The 14,465-nt window shown below is 41.0% G+C and overlaps 1 protein-coding gene across 1 annotated transcript; it reads left to right on the top strand.

Moving 5' to 3' along the window:
* The first annotated feature begins 3,376 nt into the window (after window positions 1-3,376).
* On the top strand, window positions 3,377-12,411 carry LOC139464233 (asparagine synthetase [glutamine-hydrolyzing]-like). Its single transcript, XM_071245755.1, has 9 exons — window positions 3,377-3,667; window positions 5,012-5,246; window positions 5,793-5,975; window positions 6,466-6,558; window positions 6,906-7,033; window positions 8,406-8,532; window positions 9,993-10,200; window positions 11,352-11,589; window positions 12,181-12,411. The coding sequence occupies exons 1-9, from the start codon at window positions 3,377-3,379 to the stop codon at window positions 12,409-12,411; spliced, it is 1,734 nt and encodes a 577-aa protein (XP_071101856.1).
* The last annotated feature ends 2,054 nt before the right edge of the window (window positions 12,412-14,465 follow it).

Genomic DNA, 14,465 nt, shown 5'->3' with positions numbered 1-14,465 from the left:
TATTACCAATGTAATTAAAAGCACAGCAGACAGGTTTGTTCCTAATAAGGAGGTTACTATAAGACCCAAGGATCAACCATGGATGGATTGTCAAATACGTTCCTTTATGCGAAAGAGAAACCGACAGCAACGATAGCTAAATGTCTCAACATACCAAGTCATTGGCGCAAGTTTAGATAGTTAGAAATCAGGTTATATCGATGCTAAGGAAAGCAGACGTGATCATTCAAGTCAAGTAGACAACAGATTAAATGTTTACGGGAATGTAAAACGTGGTGGCATCTGGTTACGAATTACCTTAGATCTAAGACGATGGCTTCTTCTCTTCCGACAATAACTTGCAATGATGGTGTAAATAATACAAAAGTAGCCAATATATTGAATGGGTATTTTTGTGAACAGGCACAGATCGACAAACCAGATAGTCCCTCTGTTTTAACAGAATGTAATCTACAATATACTCTAGGTGATATAGTTTTCTCCCAGGTGTGTGATGTCTTGTCTGTTGATGTTACTAAAGCAGCTGGACGTGATGGTTTTGGAAAATGATCAATCAAAATGATATATATATATATATTGCCTAATACTGTCTTATACATATTTCCAGTACATATTTCCACAAACAGGACCGTTTGGCCTCTTTAACGAATACAGAAATCAGTGGATCTTCCAGTCAACTGATATAATAATATACGATAAACATCAGTCTGTAAACGAATTTTTCACAACTGTCAAAAAATCATTCGGCACTGACACCCCATCAAACCCCGCGGTAGACCGGAAACAGTTATATGCGCACAGATTAGATATTGACAGGGTGGGTGTTGGTTCAAAGCGAAACGGACGACACTGGCTTTTGTCTAATAAATTACACTTACTGTACTAGAAATAGTGAGTGAGTATAGATTTACACCACATTTAGCAATATTCCGGCAATATCACGGCGGGGGACACCAGAAATGGGCTTCACACATTGTGCCCATGTCGGGAATCGAACCCGGGTCTTCGGCGTGACGAGCGAACGCTTTAACCACTAGGCTACCCGACCGCCCTGTACGAGAAGTAAACGATGAACAATATGACGTGGAAATAAACAAGATTCTTTCTCGTGGCATCCAGACATCATTTCATCGGACAAGATTTTGTTTATGTATTTGTGACAGTGGCATATGAAGATTATACATATATATTTAAGTTACATGACAGCAAGGTAAATAATGTACAATTTACAATTTGCATATATTAGTTACCCAGAGAACATATATGTTTTCATCTAATTTTGTTCAATAAAACAAAAATGTATACAGCTTTTATCACATTTAGTTTTGTATTATTAAAAAAACTGGGGAATTTTAAGTCATTTCGCTTATTGTTATAACTACAAGGTAACAAGTCATATCTATCGCTGAATTCCTGAGAGTGTAATATTTAGATGAGGAAACGTCTATGTGTATTCAATGGTAAGATTCTCTCGGACCGATAACGAACACACACACACACACACACACACACACACACACGTGCATGCGCGTTGCTGTATAGGTGCAATAATCTTGGACGCGACGTTAAACCCAATTTCACCTCACCTCACCTCACCTCAAACATATTTTTTTAACACTAGCGTCACGTCACGTCTACACGTGTGACTTCATTTGCTGTGTTCCATCCTTTTAACAAACGAAATTATGCATTCCACTCATACGCCATTTACGTGCACACATGAGCCTCGTGACAATAACACTACTACGCGAAATGCATGTAAAATTAACAGTTGCAATATATCCACTTTCACGCATAAGTCAGTAAAGTACAACAGTGGTTGAATAATGTCATCATTTATCATATCCCTTGATTAAGTATAACTTGACTTCACTTTCTTGAGTGAGTGAGTATGGTTCTAGCAATATCACGGCGGGGTACACCAGAAATGGGCTTCACACATTGTACCCATGTTGGGAATCGAACCCGGGTCTTCGGTGTAACGAGCGAACGCTTTAACCACTAGGCTACCCGACCGCCCCTTCACTTTCTTGAGATAGAAATGACACATGGCCTTAAATGATGTACCCCGATACGCACTTTTGAAGCTTCATGTATGAATATGAAGCAGATGAGTCAGTTTCACTTGTCTCCTTATTTTTTTTTTGTTCAGGTGGGTAAATCAGTGGAAGGGAATTGACTAACGGACCATTATTGAACGATATCAGATCATCGATGTACCTGAAGCTTGCGATGTACATTGTGACCAAATTCTAGTGTTTTGATTTTGCCATTCCGAATACAAATTCGTATCCTTAAAGAAACAGATCAGAAGAAGGGGGGCACAATGGTTGCCATGGGGATGTCTACATGTACCTCTTGGCTATCCCTAAATTCCACACAGACAGTATCTCAGTAAGCGTAGGATGATATTTGCTTTCATATTGGACAAATTCTCCTGAACTTTTAAAGAGAGGGCTATAAGCATAGCTATGATCACCACGTTTTGTGACAAAATGATCAAGGAATGACGTCTTTCCTTACGTTTGTCGAGTGGTACTGGTGTATAGCGGAAAAATCAACGTCTTGGCATAATTGTGCTTGGTTCTATTCTGAAACTGCACAAATTCATGATACCCCAGCAGGATTTACGTCATCACTTTAGCTACTGGCGGTTGTGCACAATACTAGTCAATATTGAATTGGCTTAAAATTACGTGTCACACAGGTGGACAATAACTTTACGATACTTTAACCGCTTTGCTGAGAAAAGCATCACACCAAATTTATAAAGAAGCAATTACTTATTCATATACATATTTAAAATATATCATACAGACCGATTTCTTTCAAGTAATTTAAGATGAGATGCCCGATTACACGAGAAAAGAGATCTTTCAGATGTACAGTTTCGATAATGTGAATCCCTTGCAATATATGCTTAACGGTGAACCTTTCATCACAAGGGAACACAATAATCTTTCAAGCCTTGCCGCTTTTTGTTGAGTTGTTCACATTTTCGGGACTAAACTAAGCAATACCCGATAGTCTCTCCAGAACAGAGCGGTGATATCGCCTGTGGTTTAAGCGTTTGCTTGTCATCGAAGCCTTGGTTCGATTCTCTACATGTGTACAATGTGTGAAGCCCATATCTGGCATCACCCAACTTGATATTCTGGAATATTTCTAAAAGTGGCGTAAAATTATACCCACTCACTCACTCTCCACATACAAGTTGTATATCTGACATCAGGACTTTATGTTCATGCATAGCATATCCTGAGATTGGCGACAGCAGATGTGGAGGTTATTATTAATATACATGTATATTCATCAATCATTATTCTATTTTTATTTTTTTCATTGAGTGGTTTTAGAAAAGAGAAAGGACCTACTGATGATATTGTATATCCTCAGGGGCTTGCATTGTGACAACGCCATGTGTGGGATCTGGGCCGTGTTCGGTAGTGATGTACATGTCTCCGTGCAGTGTAAAGCTGCCCATAAGGTCGCACATCGTGGACCAGACGCCTTCAGGATAGAAAACATCAACCATCTCCAGAACTGTTGTCTTGGCTTCCACCGATTGGCTATCGTTGATGACGTCAGAGGGATGCAGCCAATGAGACTGTACACCCATCCTCACATATGGCTGATATACAACGGGGAGATCTACAACTATAAATCAGTAGGTCATCCTGTCACTCATTCTGTAGGCCAATTCTTCAAACACGAATACTGCCCTGTGTTACGTAACACTGTATATATTTACACACATGTAAACTGATACCCTATCGAAAGAATCCTTGTTTTGTGCATTCCTCCATATAACCAGAGACCATATAATAGATATATTATATGGTCTCTGATATAACCATCCTTCCTGAATGCCGCAAAACTCTCTCACCATACTGTGACGCTTCGTCACTGGACACGATGACTATTCCATAGTCATTTTACCATATTGTAAGAACGACATGAGGCAGGTTGTTGTAAAGCACGTGTGCGTTTAATTCCGGTCGCTTACAGCAATGGGTAACAGTGCCGCCCACAACATGCAAAATACATTACAAACATGACAAGGGGTCACAGCCATTTTATCAAATGACTAAACATTTCACAGATCGAACGTTACATCATTTCAATGCCAGAAGCTACCATTATTAACATTTCACGTCTTATGGTATTACTTTGGCTTTGTGGAATTATATGTCCTATGCCTCTAGTTTCACTAAGGGAGAGGAACATGGTTAGCACTTCCGGTTCAATGATCTTGACCTTCAGTCTCAACTAGACAATTTCACATTGAAAGCATGAGTTTTTGCAAATATAAATAATAAAGTAATAATAAGCTTACTGTTAATACAGTCCGAAATATACTATTATGTTTGAATGACCTTCACATTGGACATGACAGTGTCATATGTCCACCCTATACCTAGTGAGTTTGACCGTCTTGCCATCTAATTTACATCGAAAAAAAACCATCACTTTTTGCACACTCCGGCGGTGTTAAACATATGTCGTCTCTACACTACACTGACAATAATTTCTGAATGAAACTATTACAAGTCATGTCCTGAGTGAATAACTTGACACAGCCAGGACCTTGATACATGACAGGTTTTGAGTAAGTCATCAAAACTGATTGCAAAGTGCTTTGACTTTTCAAGCATTATTCCGAAGTTACCTGAACTTTGAGCTAAGTTTCATAATGTTACCGCAAGTGGCCTTATACGGAAGTCACCCCTAAATGTTGATGTGATGGAGACCCGCCTTAGAGATCACGTATGCTATATGTCATCAAATTCCAATCATACATATTCATGTTATCTTTTACAGTAGGTTTTGGACGCCAAGTTCATACTGGGTAAGTTAGACCTGCAGTGTTATTCCATATTAAGTCATGGGTATATGGGAGTTATACCATATGTAAAGCCTCTAACATCTGTCACAAGAACGCTCACGTTTGATCAAACACACTGAGTAGCCTTCTACTCCTACATAATTGAATTGTGATATCTAATCCTAGGTAGCAAAAGAGCATGAATTTCATCTGAGCACCAACTGTGACACAGAACCAATCATACATCTTTATGCCAAATATGGTATTGATTTCCCCTCCCACCTGGATGGTGTGTTTGCCTTCTGTCTCCTCGACACGGCTAACAGGAAGGTCTTCATTGGTCGGGACACGTTTGGAGTCCGCCCCTGCTTCAAGCTTGTGACAGACAATGGCTTCCTAGCTGTGTGCTCGGAGGCGAAAGGTCCGTGATTTTTAACAGCAATATCTGTGTGTGTGTGTGTGTGTGTGTGTGTGTGTGTGTGTGTGTGTGTGTGTGTGTGTGTGTGTGTGTGTGTGTGTGTGTGTGTGTGTGTGTGTGTGTGTGTGTTAAAGGTAATTTGATTATTTGTTTAATAGTGAAAATGGTAATTCATATTTTAAAAACTGTCTATAAAATTCAGTTTATCATATGAATAAGAAGCTTCGAGAAAATAGCTATACACAATACTAGATTCTTTCATAACATATATACTACCCAACTTCAGATTGGGATATAACTATAATTCAGTGGCACTCCAAACATAAAAGCTGATAATATATACACGTATTTGAAAACAGCATTAAATATACCAGTGGCTAAAATGTGAGTAGAATGTGCACATGCTTCATAGTAATGATGCATAACATAAATAATCATAATAGGGAGTTTGAAGAAGTTAGGAATATAGGAATATAGGAATATTTCTTGAAGTGTCCGTCTCCAATCAAACCATAATATTGACAACAATAAATTCTTTACCCCGCACAGGTTTATTTGGTCTAACGCATAACCTCACTGATGAGGATGCTAACATCGTCTCCGTCGCCCCCGGTACAGTGGAACAGTACGACCTCGACAACAACGGACGAGCCACCTTCCGGGAGATGAAACAGTTTCATTCTATTGGCGACATACCCCTGTACAAAACACCTGTAGACTCCGAATCACTTGGCAGGGTTTTTGTTTTATTTGTATAAAATAGATTGTTTGTTTAACGCCGCACTCAGCAATATTCTAGCTATATGACGGCGGTCGATCTACGCAATTGGGATACGATGGCATGCATCAACCAAGTCATCGAGCCTGACCACACGATCCCGTTAGTCGCCTCTTACGACAAGCATAGTCGCCTTTTGTCGGGTACACTAGGTAGGGGATTACTTCAGATGTTAGTGTCTTTGTCAGCATAGTGTAGAGTATCATTTGATATTGCATACCGGTTTGGTTTATGAAAAACGAGCATTCAAATATATATTTTCTTTCATGTTGATGAGGTCCTCAGCGAGATCAGGGCATTGTTAATGTGATGCTGTTAACCAATGTAGAACTTTACAAAGTCAAAACCGAACTTTATCGCAGAAACATTATCATTCTGGTTTAGTAGTTCACCAACACACTGGTATCGCATACGATGGAACAATTATTGTGTCGTTTTCTACAGGAAGTGACGTGTCAGAGAACATCCGGTTGCTGTTAGAAACGGCTGTCCAGAAGCGTTTAATGGCCGAGAGAAGGGTTGGTTGTTTGTTGTCAGGTAAATTGTGTTTGGGATAAGTTTGTCCTTGTCTGTTTTACTGCGCACTGAGATATGTCTTAAGAGGTCAACAAAATACAACATATGCGTTTTAGAATCTATCCATAGCCGTGACTGCTTCCATCCATGCAGTACTCACTGATTCCACCCATAATTTCCAGTACTAAATGCTTCAACCAACTACTTGCAGTTTTCCTTGATTCAACCCATGATTTCCAGTACTAAATGCTTGATAGTTTTTGTCAGCGTAGATGGAATCATATACAGACTACCGTGACATGTCTGGAACACATTGTACCGCGTAAAACAAGATGTGCTCTCATGAAACGTTGTCCTTCACTTTCCAGGGGGCCTCGACTCGAGTCTGGTGGCCGCGTTGTTAGTGAAAAATGCCAAGGAACTGAAGCTACCCTACCGCATACAAACTTTCACTATTGGCATGGAGGGGAGTACAGATATCATGGCAGCCAGGAAGGTGAGTCTTGAACCATTACATTACCCCATACAGACCTTCTCTATTGGCATGGAGGGGAGTACAGATATCATGGCAGCCAGGAAGGTGAGTCTTGAACCATTACATTACCCCATACAGACCTTCTCTATTGGCATGGAGGGGAGTACATATATCATGGCAGCCAGGAAGGTGAGTCTTTGAGCATTACATTACCCCATACAGACCTTCTCTATTGGCATGGAGGGTAGTACAGATATCATGGCAGCCAGGAAGGTGAGTCTTGAAGCATTACATTACCCCATACAGACCTTCTCTATTGGCATGGAGGGGAGTACAGATATCATGGCAGCCAGGAAGGTGAGTCTTGGAGCATTACATTACCCCATACAGACCTTCTCTATTGGCATGGGGGGTAGTACAGATATCATGGCAGCCAGGAAGGTGAGTCTTGAAGCATTTCATTATCCCATACAGACCTTCTCTATTGGCATGGAGGGGAGTACAGATATCATGGCAGCCCGGAAGGTGAGTCTTGGAGCATTACATTACCCCATACAGACCTTCTCTATTGGCATGGAGGGGAGTACAGATATCATGGCAGCCCGGAAGGTGAGTCTTGGAGCATTACATTACCCCATACAGACCTTCTCTATTGGCATGGCGGGGAGAACCGATATCATGGCAGCCCGGAAGGTGAGTCTTTGAGCATTACATTACCCCATACAGACCTTCTCTATTGGCATGGCGGGGAGAACCGATATCATGGCAGCCCGGAAGGTGAGTCTTGAACCATTACATTACCCCATACAGACCTCCTCCATGGATGTGAATTACAGATACAGTAAAGAACGTTTATAACGAACACGCTTATAACGAACTGATTTTTGTCCCGACTATTTGCTATTGTTATACTGTATATAAGCTTATAACGAACTACGGTTATAACGAACTAAAGTTAGTGGTCCCTTTGAGTTCGTTATAACCGTAGTTTACTGTATATCATACAAACTGGAAGCCGTATAACTTCAATAAATGAACAAATAACATACTGTATGAATAATGGTTGTATTTCGTCATCATAATATGTTACCTAAAAATCAATTTCATGTTCCAATTTTCACAGGTATTGTCTGGCCTCTGTTACACTTCAGTGCTTGTCGTAAGAGGTGACTAACGGGATCGGGTGGTCAGGCTCGCTGACTTGATTGATGCATGTCGTCGTATTCCATCAGCGAAATCGATGCTCATGATGTCAGTCACTGGATTGTCTGGTCCAGACTCGATTATTTACAGACCGCCGTCATATAGTTGGAACATTCCTGAGCGCGGCGTTAAACAACGAACAAACAATGCAGGTAAAAGGTTAATATTGAATGTTACTTTTGGTTGGCAGGTAGCGCAGTTCCTAGGTACCGAACATCATGAGATTATCTTCACAGCAGAGGACGTCCTTGACGTCTTGGGGGACATAATCTGGCATCTTGAGACCTATGATATCATAACCATCCGGGGCGCAGTTGGTAATGACAACATTATCATATTACAATACACTTACGCCTTATTAATTGGTCTGGAACAGATCACCTGACAGTATGTAAACATCCATATTGACCCCTGACCAAAAACGCTAAATGTTTTTATATCCATTCAAATTACTTGTAACATAATTATTGAAAAGACATGGATCAAACTTCAAACACAGGATCCAGAATTGGAAATGTTTCGCTCTTGCCAAAAAATATCATTGTCACGCTGGTACTATTAAAATGAAGAAACAGTTAGTCATGCTCTAATTCACAGAGCAGTTAATTACATCACATGGTGTCAACTGTGTTTCTGCTCGTCTGTTTCTTAACTTTTCACGTTGCTAACATCTCCGGGACATCTGGGCCTTGAATGTGAAACATTATAAGAAAATGTCCAAATGGTGGTGTCACTGCAAATGTCTTGACATGCATATTGAAAACCCCTTTCCATGACATTCTTAGCAATTTTATAAGTATCCATGTAGTATGTAATGATAGTGTTTATGGACAAGATTGAACTCGATTCTGTTTTGTACTTGTTTTACCTTGCTTTTACCATTAATCTTTGACAGAATTTAAATTTGACTGTGAGTCTTTTGTTAATATGATGTGTTCTCGAAAAATACTGGAAAACCGTTTTGCTTCGTTTTACCATCAGAAGTGTTGTTCTCTAAACCAGGGAAATTTCAGCATTGGCCAGACCAATGGTGTCCTGCTCGTTTCCGATCATTTCCGAACGTCTATATTTACTTGACAACTAACAAGTCTAAAGCAGCAAGTGATTTAACAATTGTTTCAAAAACATTTGTTCACTGTTCTGGACATGTGCGACAAACGTAAGGAACACCCTCATTCCTTGATCCATGAAGCCACGTACAGCTGCTGATCTTGCTTAAGGCAATATTTACAAACTCACTCATCACCTCGTCCTTCGGGACCGCCTCCGTGGTCTAGTGGTAGAGCATCCGCCCGGAGAGCGGAAGGTCTGGGGTTCGATCCCCGGTCGCGTCATACCAAGAGACGTTGAAAGATGGTACTTGTTGTTACCCTGTCTGGCGCTCGGCATTAAGGTGCTAAAACAAGGACTGGTCGGCTCGGAGTGAGGTATTCATGTTAAACTGCGGCATGGTATCTCAGTGTGCTAGCAGTATAAATCGGCATCACTCCGGACTAGTACAAGCGGCCACACACACACACACATGCATGCACGTCGCTATATAAGTGCAATAATCTTGGACGCGACGTTAAACCCCATTTCACCTCACCTCACCTCACCTTGTCCTTCAGGGCATTTGTCATAATTTGTTTGTTTGTTGTTTAACGCTGCACTCAGGAATATTCCAGCTATATGACGGCGTTCAGTAAAAAATCCATTAATATTGAAAGAGAAGATGTGTCGACATTGCTTATGGTATTATGATAATATTACGATAACAATATGTATGCATTTCCAGGTATGTTCCAAGTCAACAAGTACATCAAAGAGAAGACGGACACCGTGGTCATCCTGTCTGGTGAGGGGTCTGACGAGCTGGCCCAGGGATACATCTACTTCCACAAAGCTCCATCAGCTGAGGCCGCGGACCAGGAGAGTCGGAGACTGCTTGACGAACTGTTTCTATATGATGTGTTGAGAGCAGACAGGGCAACATCGGCCTGGGGGTGAGTTGATGAGGTTTGTTTGTTTGTTTGTTGTTTAACGCCGCACTCAGCAATATTCCAGCTGTATGACGGCGGTCTGTTAATAATCGAGCCTGGACCAGATAATCCAGTGATTGACATCATGAGCATCGATCCTTGCTATTGGGATACGGTGATTTGCATCTACCAAGTCAGCGAGCCTGACCACCTGATCCCATTAGTCGCCTTTTACGACAAGCAGAGTCGCTTTTACGGCAAGCATGGGTTGCTGAAGACATTTTCTACCACGGGTCTGTAAGAACAATAGACGGCCATGCAGTGGAGACAAGTTCTATTCACTGACGAGTCTCGTTTTCACCTCAGCCACCGCGATGGACGGATTCGAGTATACCGATGTCGAGGTGAACGTTACGTCAATCATTGTGTAATGGAAGAAGATCGGTTCGGGGTCGGCAGCGTTATGGTATGGAGTGGGATTACTGCAAGACAGAGGACCCGTTTGATAGCGGTAGAGGACTTTATGAAATCGCGCATTTTCTGAAGTCAGTATGGGAAATTCAACAATTTCAGGAGTCTTTTATGTGATTCAGATTTGGTAAAAAACATAACTTTACATTAAATCTTATTCAATGTCACAGGAACTTTTGTTGTTCAGTGTATGTTCCCGTGCTTTTCTTTTCAGGTGAACACTTGACTTGCTTTTGCATGTGTTTGTGACGCGCGCCACCAGTGGAACAGGATATTCTGAACTTTTCGCGAACACCTGTTATCACAATTTGAAAGTCATTCATAAACACGTGCTCATGATATAGTTGGTATCGAACAATCGACAATTGTCAATGTTTTCTTTTGGATATACGGGCGGTCGGCTAGCCTAGTGGTTAAAGCGTTCGCTCGCCACGCCGAAGACCCAGGTTCGATTCCAGACATGGGTACAATGTGTGAAGTCCATGTCCCCCGCTGTGATATTGCTGGGATATTGCTAAAAGCGGCGTAAAACCATACTCACTCACTTTGGATATGGGTATGGTTTGGGTTTTATTCACTTGGCAGCTTAGTAGCATTACATGATGGTGTTCCTGGAAGGTTTTATATTAAACGTGCTCATGCAACCATTAAGTATGCTGCAATAAATGTATAAGAAAAAGGGTGACATACGTTTTGTCCTCTAGACTGGAGATCCGGGTCCCCTTCCTTGACCATCAGTTCAGCAGCTACTACTTGTCCCTCCCCAACGAGGACCGCGTCCCTCAGAAGGGGGTGGAGAAGTACCTCCTCCGGTCAGCCTTCGGTGAGATGAACCTCCTGCCCAAGGACATCTTGTGGAGGCCCAAGGAAGGATTTAGCGATGGAGTTTCATCAGTCGAAAGGCCCCTGTTTGAAATTATTCAAGAGTTCTGCGAAAAACAGGTGAGATGTGACGTCATAAGGTACATTTTACCTGATGAATATAAACTTCACTTGACAAACAAACCAAAGATATAGATGGAAGTACTTGGCATCACTGTATTTAAAAATAACCGCCATTTGGTTGCGGGTTCAACCACTAGCACAGTGGAGTAATAGTTCCAATGTTTGGCTGCAATAGTACAGAAAGCAGTGAGAGCATGTAAATTTACCATCAGACCCGTGAAGATCCGGGGTAGAATAGGTCTTCAGCAACCCATGCTTGCCGTAAAAGGCGACTATGTTTGTCGTAAGGTGGTCAGGCTCGCTGACTTGGTTGATGCATGTCATCGACCCCAATTGTGTTGATCGATGCTCATGATATTAATCACTGGATTGTCTGGTCAAGACTCGATTATTTCCAGACCGCCGTCATATAGCTGGAATATTGCTGAGTGTGGCGTAAAACAACAAAGCAACCAACGAACCATTACCATCAGGTACTCACACTGTCGACTCATGTGACTGTTCCGGGGATGTGTCCAGGCTGGATGCTGTCATGCCACAACCCTGGTCATGTTGACAATCCATTCACTGACATAACCACTGCTTCAGGTCAGTGATGAAGCGATGGAACAGGCAGCGTCTCTGTACCCCTTCAACACCCCCGAGACGAAGGAAGCCATGTATTACAGGCAAGTGTTCGAGAAGTACTACCCCTCCAAGTCAGCCTGGATTCCCTGTATGTGGATGCCGCTCTGGGTGGACGCCACGGACCCCTCCGCCAGAACACTAAGTCACTATAAGCAAACCTGCCTGGCATCGCCAGACGTGCCGACCATATGATATTCTGTGTAAATACCAGAAACAAATATTTGTGACTCGGGTTTTACAAAAATAAATAAATATTGCAGGCCATGCTGAATGTCGTGGAAAATAAATGTTATGAATTATTATTTTCAAGATTTTGGCGTTCAATGAAAATTGTTTGTCTTGAAGCAGTGACTGGAAAGATTGTTCCATCTCCAGCATAATTGGTAAATTAGTGTATAAGTCAATGTAGAGGTCATGATATAAAATGTCTTACGATTTCATTTGTTATCATGCTTCTGTGATATAGCTGGGAATAAATAACATAACTTGGCTCCACGACCCGTGAAGATCTGGGATAGAATAGGTCTTCTATGGTGGCCGAGAGGGGACATCGCTTTCTCGCTCTATCGCTTTCTCGCTTTCTCGCTCTATCGCTTTATCGCTTTATCGCTTTCTCGCGGTTAAGCAGTATCCCCTCTTGACCACTACAGGGGCCGCATGTGATATCTGCTGCAATTGGGAGGTAATGTTGAACTTTTCTCACTATTTACTTAAAACATAATTTAACTGTACAGACGTACGTGATTTTAAAACAATCCACCGATTTTTGCGTAAAATGTAATTGATTTATTTATGACCCTATTCAGTTGTATGTGACCATCACGCCGAAAGCGCGTGACAGATCATGGCAATACGCTTTAAATAAATCAGGTTAAAATCTAAATATATACTTTTCAAGAAGAAGTTAAGAAGACTATGGTTAATTAGTCATGGCTGATTGTTTTGCAAAAATACAATCTTATAATTGTGGGTGTTCTATAACTTGTTTTCGGTAGTATATGATTTACAGTGTGTCATAATGTTGTCCGTAAATGTTCTTTTTGACATTTGATGTATGTTTAACTTGAATTGTGTTTCTTGTCTTGTGCAAATCTACAAATATATGTACTTACATATAGTAATTTGATAAACACCGCTGTGAGTGAGTGAGTGAGTGAGTGAGAATGGTTTCACGTCGCTTTTAACAATAATCCAGTTATATCACGGGTAACACCAGAAATGGGCTTCACACATTGTACCCATGTGGGGAATCGAACTGGGTCTTCGGCTTGACGATCGAACACTGTAACCGCTAGGCTATCCCACTGCCCCCATCGCTGTGGCGTTACCACAGTTGATATGTGTACTTGTGTAAACTACACATATGGAGAGACATAATTAGTGTGGCCACATAGTTAAGGTTGATAACAATATGAAATGCATTACTATGATTATCTATAACATATATTAAATCAGCTATCATTGTGATATGTTATGTATATCTTAAGTATAGTTTTGTCAAAATTATGTATGTGTGTGTGTGTGTGTGTGTGTGTGTGTGTGTGTGTGTGTGTGTGTGTGTGTGTGTGTGTGTGTGTGTGTGTGTGTGTTTTCCGACTCATTGTCTGTGTAAAAAGGTAGTAGATAACAACATAACTCATATCAGAACGCACAATTGTTAACCATACAGTTTAAATGGATAGAGAATTGCTACATGAATATGTATATTCCTGCCTGAGCCTATACTATAATTGGATATCTAGTCTCTCCTTGCGGGAAAGTTAAACTTTATTTTACAAGCACTTTAGCATTAAATTTAATTCCCGAAGACAGTTTGATCGAAAGTCATTATAAGAAACGAGTTGTTTAAAAAAAATATTTACAACGCATTTCATTTCTATTGTCCAAGGAATGGGGTTACGGGTTAATGACGCTCTCGAAAGTCGTATATGTGACTTAAGGTAGAGACATATATCTAATTCATCTGTATTGTGTAAGGGAAACATAACTGTGTACATGTATGCATAATGTACATGCAACTTAATGAACATAATTGTGATCCCGAAATCGGACGAGCACATATTCGGCTTCAATTCCAAATCTAGTTACCGAACAAAATAATTCTTTGGACGCAACAATACAAACTGGCTAATAAAACTGACATATATGATCTCCTTTTTATCAGTTTTAAGTTTGATGGAGGAATGGGGGGGGGGGGGGGGGGGGGGGGATACTATGAACAAAATGAACATATGAACAGTGACTAT

This window comes from Haliotis cracherodii, unplaced genomic scaffold, assembly GCF_022045235.1.
Source record: "Haliotis cracherodii isolate W230 unplaced genomic scaffold, xgHalCrac1.p SCAF_17, whole genome shotgun sequence".
Lineage (NCBI taxonomy): Eukaryota > Metazoa > Mollusca > Gastropoda > Lepetellida > Haliotidae > Haliotis > Haliotis cracherodii.
The sequence above is the reverse complement of the archived record's forward strand: the minus strand, read 5'-3'. Positions and strand labels throughout refer to the sequence as shown.

What these genes read in the sequence shown, in the direction of transcription:
- LOC139464233 (XM_071245755.1), top strand. Translation starts at nt 3,377, where the DNA reads ATGATATTGTATATCCTCAGGGGCTTGCATTGTGACAACGCCATGTGT. An exon ending in AGATCTACAACTATAAATCA is followed by an intron (nt 3,668 to 5,011) that starts GTAGGTCATCCT and finishes ATCTAATCCTAG; the next exon opens with GTAGCAAAAGAGCATGAATT. An exon ending in ATATCATGGCAGCCAGGAAG is followed by an intron (nt 7,034 to 8,405) that starts GTGAGTCTTGAA and finishes TTTGGTTGGCAG; the next exon opens with GTAGCGCAGTTCCTAGGTAC.